The 20,000-nt window shown below is 39.9% G+C and overlaps 2 protein-coding genes across 4 annotated transcripts in view; one reads left to right on the forward strand and one right to left on the reverse strand.

Annotated features, from left to right (window-relative positions):
- The window catches only part of LOC137993145 (uncharacterized), a 67,710-nt gene that overhangs the window by 27,149 nt on the left and 20,561 nt on the right, over positions 1 to 20,000 (reverse strand). The window contains exons 14-19 of the mRNA XM_068838828.1: positions 11,000 to 11,120; positions 5,773 to 5,853; positions 5,253 to 5,317; positions 4,713 to 4,752; positions 2,938 to 2,985; positions 740 to 853 (exon numbers count right to left, since the gene is read on the reverse strand). Coding sequence (XP_068694929.1) covers positions 740 to 853; positions 2,938 to 2,985; positions 4,713 to 4,752; positions 5,253 to 5,317; positions 5,773 to 5,853; positions 11,000 to 11,120 — 469 coding nt within the window. The remainder of the gene's footprint in view (positions 1 to 739; positions 854 to 2,937; positions 2,986 to 4,712; positions 4,753 to 5,252; positions 5,318 to 5,772; positions 5,854 to 10,999; positions 11,121 to 20,000) is intronic.
- Positions 1 to 20,000, forward strand: part of LOC137993146 (proline-rich transmembrane protein 3-like) — a 26,145-nt gene that overhangs the window by 5,454 nt on the left and 691 nt on the right. Inside the window, exons 1-3 of one of the 3 annotated variants that reach the window (XM_068838829.1) lie at positions 48 to 126; positions 17,923 to 17,992; positions 18,343 to 20,000. The exon at positions 18,343 to 20,000 is cut by the window's right edge and continues 508 nt beyond it. In XM_068838829.1, the coding sequence (XP_068694930.1) occupies positions 18,387 to 19,892 (1,506 nt within the window). In that variant the 5' untranslated portion in view covers positions 48 to 126; positions 17,923 to 17,992; positions 18,343 to 18,386 and the 3' untranslated portion in view covers positions 19,893 to 20,000. Of the gene's footprint in view, positions 1 to 47; positions 127 to 14,428; positions 14,520 to 17,922; positions 17,993 to 18,342 lie in introns of those variants that run through there. The other 2 variants (XM_068838830.1, XM_068838831.1) reach the window with 2 other exon arrangements.

Raw genomic sequence — 20,000 nt, forward strand, 5'->3', positions numbered from 1 at the left:
GGATACCCCTCCTTAATAGCCAGTGAGACTATTTATATGTAAATTTGCCGAGGAAATATGCTCACGCCATCGAAATCCAGTCAATAGATCGATGAACGCCCCAAAGAGTTTGGATCTTCTGGTTTGGTAAGTTAAAGCATTTAAATTTATAGCTATGAATTTTTTTTTAAAATGCTCAATGCTACGACACTTAAAGATATGATTTTATATCATTATTTCACAAGAAATAAGAACAGAACAAAATAGGAAAGAGGAATGTTGAAAATCGGGCTTAAATTTTTGGAATTTATTTTGAGAAAACAGTTGCAGAGTTCAATTGAGATCGAGTTGAAAAGCTCGGCGTGATGGTGGATTTCACTGTGGGATAAAGACAATATCTGCCTTATTTTTCATAACAAATAAGTACCTTTGTTCAACTATTTAACTAACCCGATTTTGTAACTCGTAAAAATCTTGACATACACAAGAAACTTACTGAGGTTTTAAATCCTCCTGCAATTCAGAAAAAAAGTTGGCGAGCAGGTTTATGAAAAGTTTCGAGTTAAATGACAAAAATGTTAAAAGGTTCAAAAAACAGTATCCCTGTATCTGTCACTCAAAAAAGCTTTAATTAAACTGCGTTTCTGTTGAGCATTCTTCACACTGACAAGTACGTGGCATCTTGCACTGTATGAACATGACTGCCAAAGGCATGATTACGTAAGAAGCAAGAAACAAACAAACGACATTAAGAGCATACCCCCTCCGAGTCTAGAGACCGGAATCTTTCATTATTCGGCATGGTACGGAGAAGATCACACTTGATCTGGTTGTCTGACACAGTCAGTTGATATCCAGAGAGACTCGAAAGACTCTATGAAGGAGAGTGGAAGCAGAAAACACTAACGATCAGAATATAAATATCATAAATACCTAATGGGTTCTTGACAATCGTATCATTTTCTCACTGTCTGCAAAACGTGCCGACATTTAACACCCAAAGGCGCTGTTAAACTGTGAAATGTTTCGTGCAACTCGTCTCGCAATGCTTTGGCGACATTATAGCGGGACAAGTTGCACGAAACATTTCTGTGTAACATACCCTGCAACGGCCAAAATCGCTGCGAGACAGGTTGCAAGAGCCGTTGCCGAAAGTAGAATTAAGTTCCACTTTTCGTGTAACTTGTCTCGCAACGATTTTGGTCGTCGCTGGGTATTTTACAATGTGGAATGTTTCGCGCAACTTGTCCCGCCACAATGTCGCCAAAACATTGCGAGACAGAGTAACAGGGCTCGCAAAGATAACTTCACTCCAGGCTTTGCAATTGGTAAACAAAAACTTTCCTTTGTCACCGCCCACAATGGTAATGCCTCGACAAGTTCGAGGCTATTTTGCTCACAGTGCCAAATTTTGAAATCTCGTAATAAAAAGATGAGAAAATTAAAGGGAGCGGCTCAAATCCTTCATTTGATACAGCAAAAAGATGGATTCGGTAACCTCGGGCTTTAAGAAAAGTGTTAAAACTTTTATTCTATCCTAGAAAGAAACCGTCGAACATTCCTCTAAAAAGTCAATCTTAAAAAATATCTTCAAGCGCTTTTTGTAAGCATTGCGGTAATTTCCTGGACTGTTAATTTGTTTTATTGAGATATAAGGTAAATTTTTTTTTCGCTACTTTTGCATAACGAACTAGCTTTTATAGATGGTTGTCAGTCACGTTACGAGACAGTCATGTTGGTGCACTAAACTCTTTTCTTTTTATAAGAATTTTGTTTTTCCGGCCCAGGCTGAATATTCTTTTTTTTTCTGCCGATTTTAGGCTGAAAATATTCTTGTATTATTCTTAAATTATAGCTTATGACATTTCCGTTTTAGAATTTATTGGGGTATCAATTACAAGTGTTTGGTATCTAGATCTGTATCGCGTTACACGTGCTCCATCGCATCGCTATAGCTAGTGCAGGTTTTTTCGTTTTGTTGGCTAGTTTCGCCGTTCAGAGAAAGGATAATTTTATACGGTTAAGTTAAAAACATAACATTGTATTGTATTTACAGATGTTTAAACCCAAAATTATATCTATCCTTTTCAAAATCTCAGCCTCGGCTTTATTCTTAAAATATTCTTAAAATTTCTCAAATTTCAGCCTTGATATTTCTTATAAAAAAAAGAATGTAGACCTCTTTACCTTGTACGTTTTGTTTTCCCATTTCAGACCACGTGATGTTCTCAAGGGAATTTTCCTTGTTTTTCATGAGTTATGCGTACATATCACGTGGTCTGTAATGGAAAAACAAAATGTACAAGCTAAAGAGGTCAGTTATGGCTCATGCTTTGCAATGTAATAGAGTCAAATTCCCAAAAGACTTTTTCTCTATTTTTCTGTGCACTAACATGGCTGCTGTGACATCAGGTGAAAAAACATCAATTGAGGAGTCCAGCCTAATTGGTGGTGTCTCACTGTTACCTTCTTCGCACCTCAATTTTTTTTTCGCGCACCAATATTTTAATTGACCATTGTTTAATCATCGTAGAGCCCTAAATGTTCCCAAAGGGGCATTTCTTTGACAAGCACAGACTGATGATTAGCTCTGAACGAAGCAGCTGTTATCTCGTTTATCAAAAATTTAGGCATTGTACTGAACTAGTGGTCTTTTCAACGTGACTTAACGTCTAAGCTCTGATACAGAGGCCGCGATTTATTCCAAAATTCCGGGTCCACAAAAAATTCTAGACGATATTTTTTGTGTAAAAAAGAACGAAGTTAGAAAACAAATCGCTTAGGATCTCAAATAGCAATCTTTCTTATTTGGTTCTTGTCCACCACCGAACGCAGCACACCAGCGGGGAAACTTGCGTTTGAAGATTAAGGAACACAATAATAATTGCCAAGAACTTCAACTCACAGGACCTTAAATCACGTTGGTCGCTGTTCCAAGAATGACGAAACACTTGTTACCTTGCGTCTTTCAACTTGATAAACCAGCTTTTGGTAATAATCCTTTCCCTGGTCGGTAAAGAGAGAAAAGGAACAAAATCTCAGTAGGAAGATGAGAGAGTAGTGAAATAAAACAAAACAAAATATTTTTACAGCAAACTGCTATTTTATGAAGGCGTCCATTGCAAGTTAAATTTAACAAATCGAAAGTGGTTCAGTGTTGTCTGTACACTTATCGACAACGATATTCGTCATCACAGTGGTCAAAGTGTTGCGTCTTGTGACCTAGTGAGTCCACAACAAATTTTGACCATTGTAATAAGGAGTACAGACGACGCCGAACCACTTACCACAATATTCAACGCCAAAGAAAGTGTTTGTTTGAGAGCGTGACCAAAGTCATGACACAAAGAAAGAGCAAGCGCCGTTGTCTATAACTTTTTCGCAATATGATTGGTTTATTTCCCAAAATGAGCAGTCTCTTATCGACAACAGCACATTAGCCAGTCAGATTGCGAGATTACAAGCAATTGTGGTAAAATTAACAATTACACCCGTAGCCCGCAAGGGCTACGGGTCAATAGCCCATGAGGCGAATCCGAATGGGCTGTTGACCCGTGGCCCTTGAGGGCCACCCAACTGGTCGGACAGAAAAGGCAATGATAAAGTTAGCAAATGAAAGGTGAAAATATGTTTATTTGGGAATAAAACGAAAGAAAGCATTTCGCCTTTCACTACTCGAGGACTATTACTAATAGTCCTCTAGTAGCGTAGCCAATCAAAATGCAGCACTTGCATTAGTCCACTAGTTAGGTAATACTAATAAGGCGCTGATCAAATCGAAACTTCAACATCCCCTCTGCGGGCAAACCCCGGACATTTCACTATTTTCTGTGCCCAGGGGAGTGGGGAATTTGACGGGTAAGGCCTTCCCGGGGGTGGGGAATTTGACCTTTGCCTGGGTGTGGCGGGGAAAATTGAGCCGGAAGTGTCAGGTTTCAAATGATTTTTTTTTCCGCCGCCGAAGTCGCTAACAGCTAAAAACACGTTTTTGGGAGAGATGAAAGAGTTAAGCGGCTATCCTAAAAATGTAATAGACGGCACATTGTCTGAAGGAAATTTTTCCAGAAGGCAATGGGTATTAAGAAAAGAAACAAAAAAGACTAGAGAATAATACCCGCTTTGTCACAACTTATCATCCATGCAGTAGTAAAATATCTTAAACATTTGATGCAAGAATGGAGTTTAACACACAATTAGCCAATGCTGAAAAACACTTACAAAACGCCTCCTGTCATATCATACAGAGGAGGGAAATCACTTAAAGACTCACTCGTAAGAGCAAAACTTTGACGGCACATATTACAGCGTCGCAACCGCAAAGACACACAGGAAAGTCAGAGCAGGTCTGTCATGATCTTTTCTCTGACATTAATCAATTAAATTTCAAGTCATCTTAATAGTTTCAATGTTAAAGTTGTGTTTTTTGTAGTAACTCAAGTCTGGTAAAAACGGCATCATCATATAAGGGTCACGAAACATGTGTTGGCATGTTTATACACAAACTTTATTAAAGACGACAGGAGCCGACGACGATTGTTCTTTAGTAGGGTTTCACAGACAAATCCGACGTTAGGGTAGGGCATTTGAACATCATTTTAGCCCGAGGGGGCGGGAATTTGAACGATCCAATCTTCAAAAGTTCAAATGCCCGGGGTTAGCCCGGGACGAGGGGGGGGGGGAGGGGGGGAGATGATGAAGTTTCGAGTTGATCGGCGCATTACATTGCGTTTCACCTTTTCTCTTCGGAGACGCTCCACCCTCTGGGCCATTGCACTGAAACATTAAGTGTTTGTGTATGTCATAATATTATAGTACGGACTGATTATGACTCGAGTCTTCAACGTCTAGACAACTGTAACAATTTATTTTATACTCATTCACACAACAGTTACAATGCAACCTCACAAGAGTCGTGCTACAAATTAAGAATGAGGGCTTCATGTAATAACTATAATTAAAATGGCAAATGGCGACAGCAATATGGACTAAATAGTAAGGCGACAACCACTAAAAAACAAGCAGGAATCCCTCGATAAATGCCGGGGAGATAAAGTGTTTTCCACTTTCCACCGAAGCAATGGAAACCACATGAACGAATAATTAAAAATGGACAACAATGATCAAGGTTACATAAGAAAAGCCCACTCAATGCCTGCGCCAACGAGCAGGTACACAGCGACGAAGGGCGTACATTGAACTCGGAGTATCAAAATACCACACCTTTGCCCACTGCAGAGGAGAGGCTGTCCTGGCAAAACGAGATAGCACTATACCTTTTCCACACTTCACTTCTGCAAGGTCCCGGTATACCTTCTCTTAAAAGGGATTTCATCTGTTGCTAACGAGAAAAAAATAACGCTCTTTGTTTTCCTAATTGAATAACAAGTCAGAGATAAACAAGGACGTAAGGACGATTATCTTCCCCTCTTGAAGGGCATGGGGCAACACGAGCGTCACATGTGTTCGTCGCCTTCCTAAAAGAACATGGCGATTCCCCACATTGAATGATTTGTCCTCTTCACAACGATAATTTGATTTAGGTAAAGCGGGCCTAGATATTTTAAAAATCGACCACTTATATCCCAACAGCCACAAATTAATGTATGTTAAGGAGCTACGAGGGCGAGAGAGCTAGGGAAAAAAGAGAGACAACGAAGAAAAAATAATTTCTAAACATAAAAAAACTCATGGGAAATTTCTTCCCAATCGAGAACCATAATTATAGGGCATTACCAATATGCAAGCTCTTTGAAGAACCTTAACGAGGGACTACTAAAGTTGAGAAAGACTAACCTCTTTGAAAAACACGTTTTTACTGTCGTGTTGTCTGGCTTTAATATAGTCTGACCACAAAAGGGCATGAGCGTTTCTGTTCTAAAGAAAACAAAAAGTTCTTTCCAATGTAAAATGAAAAACCCGCACTGGAGTTCAAAGTAATGTTACACATCTATTCAGAGTGCGCCAAAACAAACTGAGATAATCACTTAATTAAAGAAAACCCAGGCTGTGGTTCATTGTGCCATTCGTATTCTGACAACATTTACTTCAACCCTACCCATGTGTTGAGAACCATCTCCTCACACCACTCACGACGATGCAAACTGTGCTGAGAGAGGGTGAGCGACAACGATGACGATAGCTGAGAGAACATATGATATCATTTCCCTATTATTATATTAATCAGGAACTAGATTAAATTGGTATGAACGGTATGGAGGTTTGAGGAGAAGATTGTTACACAACTTTTCGGCGGGTGCTAACGTCCTCCAGATATCCAAATATTTGGCTCTTTTTTTAATTTTTAAGAGAACCGAAACTAAACTGCAAAACGAACGAGCAAGTCCGACTTCAGAGCCATGTGTTTTGCTTTTTAAACCCGGTCAGGCTGCTGGATTCTATTTGTGCGAGTCGTCGTTGATTAAGTTCCCTTCGGTACTGGTACTGGGGAACACTGATAAGACCTAAGACGTCGAGGTCGACCAAAACACCATGCACCAAATAGTAGCATGTTATGAGCAAAGCAATAGTTTTCACGTGCGTTGTTGAAGTTTTGTTCCTTTTTCCTTTTCTCTGCAAGTGTAAGGTGGCTCAAACTAGTTTCAAAATTTTTAAGAAATTGTATTATTTATAAGATTGACTTAAGCTTACAAGTTTACAAGCGAAGTTGTGGTACCATGTGAAACAATAATTATTGCTTTGCGTAACAAAATGCGCTCAATATTGTGACGAAATAGATGACCACTGCAAGAGGAGAACTATCTTAAAACACCCTAAATTTTGTCTTTAAATGTGATTCGATTTCAAGAGACTGTCTCATTAGAAGGAAAGACTCTAAAACACTGCTTCATGAAACGGCAACGCCATGGTATCATATATAGTAAAAATTATCCCAACACAAGATGCTTCTGTCATAACAACAGATACCAATGGAAAATAAGAGAATCTTAAGTGCCGCATTATGACGTACAAGGTACTTTGATTGGGCAGGTTTACTGCACCCCGCAAGTGCACGTGGCAACATGTGCCTGGGTTTCTGGAACTTTGCCACACATCCGACACAGGACGTTCTGTCCCGTCTCAAGCCTTGTTTTGCTCTTATAGTAGATCTTCGTTGGTAGCATTTGCTGATACAGCTCATTCACCCCGGCAATGATATGTATTGGCGCTGTCTTCCAATCAGTCATTCAAGCGGAGCACTCTTCGCCAACCTCTTCGTCGTCTCATCTCTGGGTCAGCAGCCGTCCCTGCCATTGCTTTCATCTCCATCTCTTCTAAATCCTTCTGTACCCCTGCGCCCTTCAACTGCTTTCCTATCTTCTTAATTGGAACATCTGTGTTCGTCTTTATATCTGTGATGACTGGTTGCGGGTACTCAAGGTGTAATCTATATCCCAGCCGTCTAGTGCATACTTCTTGGCATCTTTTACCGTGACCAGCGATCGTCGTCCTGCCTTCTCTCCTTTTTCCTCGAATCTTCGTACTAATTCCATGGTGTCTGATTTTCTTTCATGTATAATCTCACTGCAGCCTTAATCTTCGCCCTCTCGCTCTATACTCTTGAGTCCCCGTCCTCCTAGCTTTTCTTGGTGGGTACATCATAGCTGTTGATCCTAGCGGGTGCTTACCACCATTCTCCGAAGTCACCTTTCTTGATTCTCTGACTAGCCTTTGTTATTCCATAATCGGCCAACAATGGGTTGTCATTAAATAGGTAAGCACAGGCAGTGCAAACTGAATTGTCGCAACCATCTTTAATCAGGGGCACCAACGTCAATTTTCGGAAAATATCTGTTCGGAAGACGATTTAAGATCTAGCATTTTCGGAACATTTGTTGTTGTAAAATTTCTTGCTTGCCTGCATGTACTAGGGTTTTCGAACATCCAAAATATGGTGTAATTGCCCATTTTTAACGGATTTTACCCTAAAAAGGTCACCACGAATTTTCGGGAGCTTCTTTTCTGGCTGAAATTTTCGGAAAGGTAAGTTTTGATCCCTGTAAATTTCGGATCACTGGACTTTCAGGTAGGAAATCCGAACAGATGAGATGCTATGTTTAAGTGGTGTTGAACTATATTCTCGTTGGGTGCTCCTGTGTAATCAGACCTGCGGCTAGACCAAATCAATGATAATCTTTGTATATATGCAATCTCTAGAACTCAGGTGTCATCCTGCTTGATGTTCTCCATGATTCCATGGAACTTGTAATGTGATCCCTGCTTGAGGCGATCTACAAATTCCTCTTCTCCTACGCAAATAACGTGAGTTTCTGAGTCCCAATTTAAGTTACCCTTCTTCAAATGTACCACTGAACACTTGCGTTCGTTCCAATGCAATCCAACATCCTTCACGCAAGACTTTAATTTCGGCTTTGCCACTCTTCTCAATTTCCCTTCCAATGCAGAATAAAACTTGGGATGATCAATGTAAAGCAAGTGTGTGATCTTCTGCCCAATTGGCTTAGAGATTCTGTAGCCTTCCGTCGCACTCAGCATCCATAACATCGGGTAAATACAAAGAGTGGACAGTCTTGGACAGAGTGCGTCTCCCTGGGGAAGACCTCTTTTGAACATAATCACTTCTGATGTTTCATAGCCTTGCTTCGTTCTTGCTGAGATCTTGGTCAGTCCAACTCATTGTTAGCTTTTGAATCGTCTTGCAGAGCCAGAGTGGGAATTTGTGTAGTAAGAAAAAATCTATCAGCCATCGGTGATATCGGTGATCGTAAGCTTTTCTCACATCTACCCATGCCATGCTTACATTCCTCTTTCCACGCTGGCTCTCTTGGCACACCATCCAATCAATTAATAAGTTGTCAACAGTGCCAGCACATCCCTCTTTCGCGCCTCGTTGGTCTCCTTGCATAAGCCCATATTTGTTAAGATATTTATCAGTGGGTTTATAATAATAATAATAATAATAATAATAATAATAATAACAACAATTATTATTATTATTATTATTATTATTATTATTATAATTATTGTTATGTTTTTCTATTTTTTTTTAATTACACATGTCAAACACTTATAACATGAGCCTCTGGCTCGGGAGAATGGGAAACCACTCCCCGTGTACTTGATCTAAAATAAATTACCCTATCCTATCATATTGCACCGGAAGTTAGGCTTCTCAGAACTACCTCTTCAAAAGAAGAATTTGAAGAATACATCGCACTATTCAAACAAAGATCAGCCACAGAGGTTATCTGGATAACCTCGTGAACATGTCGTTATCTGAAGTCAATTTTAGCGAAAGAATGTCTGCTCTAAGGCTTTTACGGTGCATATGCTTGTTGATATTCTTTTTCTATTTACGTCGGATGCCCTGGCAGACCACGTCTAAAATTCGTGTGAGTACCGTTTTTACCATAATCAGATTTGATAATTAGCCACGTGCCTGTCACGAAGCTCTTTGCTTGATATTGCCATGTCGGAGATACAACATGGACGTCTCTTCATTTTCACGCGAAAGGTAATCGGAAGAGCTCACACGGACTTCCCAACACACACACTACTTCCCTTCTTCGAATTACTGCGTTCTCGGACTGAATTCGCAAAAAAAAGTACCCTTCAAATGACCGTCGTCTGCTCTAAGAGCTAGCAACTTAAGCCTCCTTTGAAATCGATTTTGTTGATCAAAAGCGATAGAAAGTTGAAGAACGCAAGAATATTACACCTCTTGCTTTCATTTCCGGTTCAAACTGTTCATAAATGTAGCCAAAATTGCTTTTATTGCATATGAGCACATGCAAATAAGATACAAATAAGATAGATTCGCTCGAAGTCCCAAAGGAAATGTTGTATTGTCATCACACTTAACCTTTCTTAACGCTTTTACCACGTCCCTCGTGACCCTCTGTTGGCTTCAGGGATCAGTGACATTTGCAACCAACCTTCACATTTTACACAAACAGCAGCATCCCACGTAGACGCAACCATGTGTCTTGTTTTTATTTGAACATTGTTAACTTTGATTGTTTTTTGCTGTGCATATCATACGTGCCTTTTTGTGAGTTGTAATACTAACAGCTTCTGTCCAAAAGGATAGCAGTCCACGTTTTGATAATTATTCAAGGCACAGCAACAACGCAATTTCCTTCTAAGCAGCGGACGCTTGGAGTGAAAATTGCATAAATGATGAGTCCTCCAATCTATAATCTACTTGATTAAGTATTTGATTGTGTTTGTTGCATAAATCAGCCAAAATTGAAACACTGGGGCCTTGACAAGTTACCAAGGTTATGGTAGCGGGGGATTTAACAATGAATGATTCCCCGCTGACCGGGGAAAATAGCAAAATTCAACACTTTATAAATGTTAAATAGGCCAGTTCAGTTTCGTACTCTCACGGTTAGACTGGATCTAGCATGAAATGGAGGGTAATGCTGGGGAAATAATTTGCATTTAAAAGATTCCCCCACGTTAGCCTCCATTTCATGCTCGATCCAATCCAACCGTTAGAATACGAAACTGGCCTATTCCCCGCCCTATCCCGCGGGTCGGGGGGTGGTGGTTTCAATTGACAAGTGCATTAACGAGACCTTAAGTTATCCGGCCTTTGAACAACTGGGGCCTGGGCCCGGTTGTTCAAGATACGATTAACGCTACTCCCAGATTAAAAATAAACCAAGGAGTTTATTTCTCTACACCCAAATGCTCTTCAACGCTGATATTCTGCAAAACTTTACATCAGAAGAAGTCAATCTTGAAAAACAAAAATAAGCTAACGAAACATACCAAAAAGTTGAAAACATGAAACAAAAGTTTACATTAATCCTGGATAAATTTAATCGGCTTTCGAACCCTGATGTACAGACGCTTCCACGCCTGTACCAAGCAAATGCTACGCGTTCCACACAGAGCCACATTACAAGTTCGACAGAAAATTTACCACCACAACTTTAAATTTAAAAACTCCATCACTAGTATTCCTCTTGTTAAATTTTCCCTAAAGAATTTAAGTAATTAAGAATCTTACTCCACAATGCAGAAATAAAAGAAAGCGTTTTTGGATCCTCACCTGAAAGAAGCTGGAATAGTGATGTTTCAGCTCCCTGCATAGAAAATGAAACACTTCGCTTTCACTTTCTCTTGCGCCACGAATGAAACCATAACTGTCCCTGAAGGTGCACGAAGCTGATCTACAAATTCAAGCAGTATTCAACTCAAGAAACTTGAATTTACAACTGCTATAAATTGAGTGAAGGGGTAGTTTCTAAAGAAACTGTGGTGCTGCGTCGGTGGGGAAGTAGTATACAAAAATTTGGTTTTATCAACGGAGTTGATAATGTAAATTGGCCACCGTACAGAGATTCTAAAAGCTGACGTTTCGAGCGTTAGCCCTTCGTCAGAGCGATTCGCTCTGACGAAGGGCTAACGCTCGAAACGTCAGCTTTTAGAATCTCTGTACGGTGGCCAATTTACATTATCAACTCCGTTGATAAAACCAAATTTTTGCTATAAATTGAGCTCGAGCAAGCACTGTTTTTTCTTACAGTTACCCTTCTTTGAAGTAAAAAAAAAAAAAAAAAACAAGAAAAAAAAGTGACAAATTACAATCTCAACAAGGAAAAGACGTTAGTGACATTATGTTTAGTTTCATAAGCGGAATAAAGATTGCACACGGTCCGCTACACTGGCCGATTGTGGAGTGCGCATTTTTCAAGAGAGATGTCAGCGATTCTCAAATCCTTAAAAGTTGTTGTACGCGAGAGAAAGTAAGTTTTTAGGGCGCTTGAATCCGCGTCCGGCGATTAGTCATGTTATCGCAATTAGCGTCGACACGTTTCGTTCTTTTCAGATTTGTAATAACACTAGAGCAAATAATTAAAAACTGTAAGTCCCAGATTAACACAGCTATGCTACCAACCACGCCAATTTTCGGGTACTGATTTTCAGTGTTATCCGTTTTTTTAAATCAATTTACAAAATATTTTCTTCCAAATTTCAATGGTGATTCCGCCTTGTAAAGACACATCTGCGTCAAACCTATATTCGTTGATGCTGTCAAGTTTTACCAAAGGATTCATCATTAACAACGCGAAGCCTCGTTCCCTGCATGCTTGCATAATACAACAGGACATCGAGGATTTTCTTTTAGAACCTTGTAAATATCTGGGCAAACCAACATCTTGCCGTACTTATGAATAGTGGTTTTGTGTTTTTTGAGCGGATGGTTGTCGGTTTGTTCTTTTACTCATTCTGTAAGTCGGTATGTAAAGTCGCGAAGAAGTGAATTTGTTGCTGTTGTTTACAATGCGCCTGACAACCGGCTTCCATACGGGATAGAGGCAGCGTGAGATAAGTTTTCGAGGACATAAATTAAGTTCAGATAAACCTGTTTGGTTCGCAAAGCAACTTTGATTATTATGCACCCGACTCATTACTTATTGGCGAGTAAAGTTATTCTAAGGCCCGGGGAAACATTGGCTCCGACATCCGTTCGATTTTGTTGAACAGCGATGTTGAAATCGTTGAATCGATGTTGGTGATGTGTTGCTGCCGACCCCAGCAGTCAACATCGTTCAACAAAATCGAACGGATGATGAAGAAAATGTTGAAGCTGTTAACCCGGACGGGCGCAAAAAAGAAAGGAACCTTCCTTCTTCATTACCCAAGAGATATTTTAATACCGAAGGTTTCACCTCTTAAAAGGAAAACCAGTAAGATTTCAACTACACGCTCTCAAAAAGCACACATGCCCACCATGTAAACTCCGACAACCATTAACAGAACACGACAAACAGGTAAAAAAACAAATCAATCTTTATGTCGAAGTTTTCGTAGTCAGCTGGAAAGGTGGTCAAATAAAGAATTAAACGACAATTTTCTTCACTGCTTTTGTGAAATTGCGCAACAGGCTACGAGATTTAATGTTATTGCAATGCGTGTGGCTTATTTGAAAGGCTCTTTCAAGGCAAAAACACAAGTCAGACCACTGCATGAAGCACAACAGCCAACAGATTGCTACATTCCCCAAGTTTAGCGGGATACTGCGAATGAAATTCTATAAAAAGAAGACCAACAAAAGACTCGGCTCGCCTTCGGTTTCCTCGTCAGGAAATTTCAAATAAATCTGAACAATTCACTCCTTAAAAAAGAAAAAAAAACAGTTTTTCTCACAAAGAAAGGGCACAGTGTACCAATAACCCGCCAAGACGTAATATTTGCATTTCTAGTTAGATAGTCCTTTAAAGACAGGAAACCCCCTCTACCTAGGAAATTGTGCTATTTTTAATGAACGACAGTTCAACTTTAATTGTCTGTGTTTCACTCTTCTCTAGAGGATGAATCGAGCTTATTATTATTATTATTATTATTATTATTATTATTATTATTATTATTACTTAAGCAGAGCTTTTTCGCACAAAATACAGCTTTTCTCAATTCAATTTTATTATCATGATTAACTGACAAAAATCGTAGGCAAAAAAAAGAAACCAAAATTAAACTTAACAAAACCGCGTTTTAAAGTTATTTTTCATTTTGCCAATCCAATACGATCATTGCCAAAATCAGTGTCCAGAACGCAAGAAAAAGGACTCGTTTACTTTAAGGGCCACCGACAACCAGTGTCCTTTGCGCGCCTTTGTTGTTGTTATTATCCGGGCAATTGAATCGGCCGGTTCGCTTCAGAAACATCCCGTGAAGAAGAACTTCTGCGAATTCGCTGTTCGATTTGTTTTTTAATCCAAACGCCTTCCTCCTTTCGTTCCATAATCTTAAGGTTGAAGTAGTGAGCCAAATAACATGGCGCTTTTCCTTCCTCGGCGGACGACCTTTCTTCACAGTTTTCATTCCGCTTTTAACACGAACACAACACCCAAATAACGCCAAAAATACAATATTTTAACATAAGGAAAATATTAACAAAGTTTGAAGCTACTGGGCATCCAAAACACGACGATGTGAGGCGATGGAATTTGACTTTTCAAGAAATGCTAGTTTCTGTATTACAGAAAATGGCGCCGATAGCTTGCACGCCCGCAAAGACTTGTGGTTGTCGGTGGCCCTTTAAAGAAATTCAGTTCTAGAAAGTTTTGGGAGGCAAAATGGTGGTAAGTTAGACTTCGCTTACGTAACCGGCCTAGCGATTAATTTCCAAAATTTATGAAAAATAAGATTGAAACCACTTCTTCGATATTCATATTCTTATTTACTGACTGATTGTCTGCAAGGTCAATTATTTCCTAGTATTAACAATAGTTCGTTCAACTTTCGGGTACTTTTAAAACAATTTTTTCAAGCGTATATTAAAAAAGAACGCTTCAGCTACGCACTTTCAGAACAAAAACAAAAATAAAATAACAAGAAGAAAGGAATACCAAGCGATAGCTTAGTATACTGGAGCAATTACCAAGGACTATGTACACGAATGAGTAAAATAACTAATTGTGCATGACAACAGCGTCAACAGCGGATATAACACGCCAGGTGTTTGATATTAAGAATGATTATATAGATCGTTGTATATCTCAAAGATGAAAGTCAAAACTACCGCCTTTGCCAGGAAAAAAAATATCTTTCTCATCATCCAGAGGGTAAGTTGGAGAACGTAAACGTAAAAATGCGAGGTAAAAGGCGCGCTATAATATAATATCAATTATCTTAATTCACCATCGGATTTTCGAGGGAAAACTTTCCGAGTATTTAACCACATGAATGACTATGGAGCCAGGCTTTCTGTAGTTATGCAATACCGCCTCTTATCAGCTTATTTGCGCCTTGACCCATTTCCCTTCAAAGACGGAGGCTACCTAAAGGAAATATTTTCTTGGTATTTTGAAATTTATACCGCGCAGTTTCTATATTTTGAATCCCACTAAAGCATGGACGATCTGAAGCTTGCGTGAAGCAGAGTGATCACTGACACTGGCTTTGCCAAATGCATCGTTTTCAGATTTGCAATGGTCTGAATAACACTCGCCAAGAAGTTACTTCAAAACTCGGTACTTGTTCAAATACTCTTGTGTAATCAAAAAGGGGTACTGAGACACATTTTCCTCACACAATCTTTCCTTCATACAATGCTTACTACTTCCCCACAAGAAAATTTTGCTTTAAACACGTCACCGCTTTGCTTTGACTTCAAGAATACAGCTTCAGTAGATTACAATATACGAAATCAGGGTAGGCTCGGAATCAGATGCCGTCTTCAAAATCCTCAGGTCATACCGACCTTCCTTGACCACCGACATTTGACAGGAAACAAGTTGTTGTATCATACAGAATTTATTCATTGCTCAGTGACCTTTTTTTCCTACACTGAAAAGTAAACGTGCTTCGTTAAACGCATCGTGCAAAATGGCTGACTCATCGAAAGAAAAAGACATATCTATTCTTTTCATGTGATGTTTGACGCTTTAGTTTCATCGAGGTCAGTCTCTATTTTCATGGGATTGTTGACAATAATTAGAAAGAAGAGAGTGCAACAAACCAAGACATAAATTAATGCATGTTTTTCTTGACAAGTTTCGCTGATCAGAAGGAATCTTCAATCAAATCAAATACGACAAGCTTTTAAAGTCCTCAAGGTGTAAAAGCAATATCGTGCGCAAGTGAAGAAAAATGTTTTGACATTAGGTGGATTTAAAACCAAACAAAGTACGTTTTGTTATAAAAAAAGAGAATAGAAATAGCAGGATATAAATAAATATAAAAATGACACACAGGTAGGACGGAAGCATGCAATTTAAGAAAGAAACGACATTCTTCTTGTCAGCAGTTGTTGTCATACGACGCGCTCCATGGTTGGCTAATGTTAGAGACCGCATTTTGCAATTTAGCCCTGTAAATTTCCAGGAGTGGTTTCGCGCAAGGTGTGTAACAGAAGAAGTTAACATGTGGCAGTATTGCTCAAACGAACGGGTTGTCTCGTTGACCATGACAGTGTCAATTTCTCCACGTGGCAAGTATTTTTGACAAGTTTTCCTTGCACCTGTATTCGTTAGAGAAAACGTGGCATGTTTTTCTTGACAAGTTTCGTTGATCTAAAACATCCGGTTTTCAAGAGTAATTTAGGGACAACACTTGAGGGTATCGTAACTTACTGTATGGACCAAAGACAAGGTTTAGTGCTGTCTCGGGTTTTTCTACGAGAAATATTTTTTTACAACAACGCTCATACGAAATGTGTCATACACCAGAATTTTTGATAAAATGAAAATGGAAAGAAAGGTCGGTTGTCGTATTATTATTATACACTAGCAAACAAAACTTGTACAAGGAAACCTGGCAAATAAAACTTGACGATCGTCTATAACCGGCGTTAACAACAACAGCATGTCTTTAGAGCAAAATCAACAAAACGCCAACAAGAGCAAACGCTCAGTCTGAAAAAACGTGACAAAATAATACCAAATATAAAGATGAATTTATCAACAGCGACTGGCGGATACTCAGGAAAAATACGAGTGATCCTTTGCAGGAATCGAACCTACGACCTTACGATTAATAGTTCGGATACTCTACCAGGCCACTGTGAGCTACAGGAGACCCATGGGAGCTGGGCACTCAAACTAGGTTCACTGCTGGCAATAGTCTCGATACACCTTGAGGAATGAAACTTGTCAAGAGGTGATATTGTGGCAAATGTATTCAAGTAGAGGCTAAATGTTATGCCCGGTGGCCGAAGAAAGAGATGAACTGATACATGGAAATTGGAAATTTAGAAACAAACATTCTGGTGTCTGAATACTTGTTAAATGACAGAGCGAGAAAACAAAATTATGTAAAAAAAATGCTCTTTATCGAGATCGAGATGCGCAATTTCTTGAAAACACCTGTATCTAATTTACATATCATAAAATAATGAACATCATCTCTTTGGCTAACAAACAGAGCAGAGCAGGTTTCATCACAGGTTACTCTCGAAAAACAGGCACGCAGAGGTTAACACTACTTGAAGTCGACGCTAAGTCAGCCTTAAGCAGGATTTCGCAGTGGCCCAGGAAATTGAGGTCTGCCCGTTCGAGTTCGCCTCTTGCATTCCGATCGATCAATAAATCAATCGATTTCGCCCCCTCCTCGCCCGTATCTCATGGAAGAAACAGCCCTGGTAGCAAGAAAGGTTTCGGCCCCAGTGGAACAAAGGATCGAAACTCACCGGATACGTCAGTATGTCCAGTGAATAAATCGACTGTTTTGACAGTGCGCCTAATCGGGCGATTAGCGATATCCACCTTTTGAACAATCGAGGCAGGGCGAGTGGTGTTGATCAAAGCAGAGTTACTCAACCCAGAAGAGAAGACATTCTGGAACTACAAATACGGTGGGGAGAGGGGGAGGTAACTCGAACGGACCGAACTCGACAGGGAGCAAAAGTATAACATTGGAAACACCCTTCCATTGCAGTGTTCTTAGACGAAGTAAGCTGATTTCTTACTTGGCACTATGCATACACTTATTTCCTCAACTGGATTTACACTTCAGCAAAATAAAACATTCTATGAGCATTAAAAACTCCATGCCATCCACATATTGTTCAAAGGGAGAGTATCATGGAATTGCGGATGTTCTAGCCATAACGAATGTCATCGTTTGTAAGCCAATCTGAATCGACGTTAAGATTCGTGAGGGGAATTTACACTTACGCGTGAAAATTCTCGCTCAGCCATCTGCGAAGTCCACCGCCCTTAGATCATCGGTCGGGATTTTTACATGTACGTGTAAATATCCCACACGAATTACAACGTCGCTTCCGATTGGCTAATAAATGATACCATTCGTTACGGCTAGAATATGCGCAATACCGTGATACTATCCTTTAAGGCAAAATAATTTTAAATTCCTTTCTTGCTGATGTTAATCTTCGCCCCATGGTGTGAACAAATTATAAAGTACTCATTTGTTACGTTATTGCGGTCTTTTGCTCAATCAACGCCCCGCTTTCGTCTTTTGTTGCCTGTTTTTAATTCTGTCTCTTTGTGTCTTGCTTGTATTCAGAACAGGAAAAATTTCCCACGATATGCAAATACGCGGGGCAAGGACTCATTGCCGCAAAATTCAGCAGTTTGTAAGTACAATCTCCCTATTTTAATTTTTGTAATCCTTTCAGCTTTGATTTCGTATTTGTTTCATTTTCCCTTACTCATAATTCTCTCTTAAGTATTACCCAAAGCTCTGCTTGTGCTCAAAGAAAACCGTTAGACTCTAAAGAATTTCTGTGATGACCCGAGTCCTTGTAAATGGCCAGCCCTAATTCAGACTTCCAGACCAGACTCGTTGGCGATTATTAGCATGTTTCCATCGGCAACTTAATTACTCTCTTTGTTTTTCTCAGTTGTGACCAAAACCACCAATATACGCTTTCTAGCGTGAAACCAATAAGACCTTACAATGCTAATTTATTTTCATCGCTTACAGAAACTCTTCGCAAAGACAAATGCTTCAAGTGATTAACCAGAACGATGCGGAACGTCAGATCGTGGAGTTATAAAAGCTTCGCTGCCAAGTTGATTTTATGTTTTTCATGTTTTTGTGGCTCATGGGAACATAAAGTTGGAAGCGACGATGTTTCTTACCAAGCGGAAAGACGGGCAAATGAAATCAACAATGTCATTGAGTCTGAAGTTAAGCGGGACTTAAACAATCAAGAATTGCAGCTGTTTTCGTCTGGTTCTGAAAACCACACTGGATCAAGACAGAAAACTTTGAAAACTGACAGACCTCCTAATACGAAATATGCGGAAAAGAGACTAAAAGTCAACAGGGAGGAAATGAATTCCAGTTTGGATAGGAAATGTGTGCAAACAGAAGAAAGTGGCGTTGTCAACCAAAATCGACAGCTGCAGAAAGAAATTATGAGTGAGATTCACTCACACGGTCATGTTCAGGGCCCAGAGATGTACAGAAAAAGAAAAATAAGGCAGAAGCGAGACACGCACTCAACTGAATCAACATTCATAACACCCGAACCATCGCCCGAGGGATCACCCGAGTCATCATATTCGGAGCCCTCAATAACGTCGCAACCAAAGGCGTATCCCGAGCAAACATGGCCTGAGCCGGAACCAGAGTGGTCTTTGGCATTCAACGAATGGGACAACGCTTGGCCATTACACACCTACGGATTTGCTGTGATATTCACACTTATAGCGCTGGTCCCTCCGTTAGAGCTGCTCGGAATGTACCTTGACAAGACCAAATTATCAGCCTTAAAAGCGACGCTACTTTCGACAATATTCATTTTTAGTTCCATTCGCGCATTTTCCTTATTCGTGGACCCTTACGGTTCAAGAAAACGCCTTCCTCTTGCAGTTAACCGATTGTTATTTTCTCTTGGACACCCGTGTATCATTTCTGCTTTGAGTCTGCTTCTCCTGGTTTTGATTGACACCACGAAGATGAACATCGCTCCGCCCAGATTTCAGAAAGTCAAATTTATCATACCCGTAGTGATATTTCACGTTATCTTGGTGCTTGTAACAGACTTTGTCGTCGTGCACTTTCTAGAAGCCAAAGACCTCCTTCTCTTGTGTCAGATTTATTTTCTCTTGTTAGGGAGCTTATTGTCGGTGGGATACATCTGCGTCGGCTGGAAAATTCGTAAGAATATTATAAGATCCCAAAATTTAAATGACAAGAGCCTGCGACGACTGCAGTACCTTATCATGGCGTGTGCGGTTACGTGCGTTTGCTTATGCGTCATAACAGTGTACGCAGCCGCGGGTGTATTTGGTGTCTATTCAGATGTGAAGTATGTAGACGCCTGGCCGTGGTGGATATTCCAGACTTTAGGCCGCCTTCTGGAAGTCGCCATTTGTATTGTGATGCTACTCATGAACAGCAGGTCCAGCAAACGCAAGATAAAGCCTTCGTTTTCTGCCACGAGTGTGTTCTACCTAAGAAGAAGCACAATGAAGGTCAAACAAAGCAAGCAACTAGAAGGGCTCACGATAACAGCCACAGAGTGAGTGTTATTCTTAAACACTACTGTTTTCCTGCGCCGGTTCTGTGGTTCTGCATAACCAAGACGAACACCACTAGAAGAGAAGGATATTACTTAGGAATCACGACCAGGA

The sequence above is a fragment of the Montipora foliosa genome, chromosome 2, assembly GCF_036669935.1.
Source record: "Montipora foliosa isolate CH-2021 chromosome 2, ASM3666993v2, whole genome shotgun sequence".
Lineage (NCBI taxonomy): Eukaryota > Metazoa > Cnidaria > Anthozoa > Scleractinia > Acroporidae > Montipora > Montipora foliosa.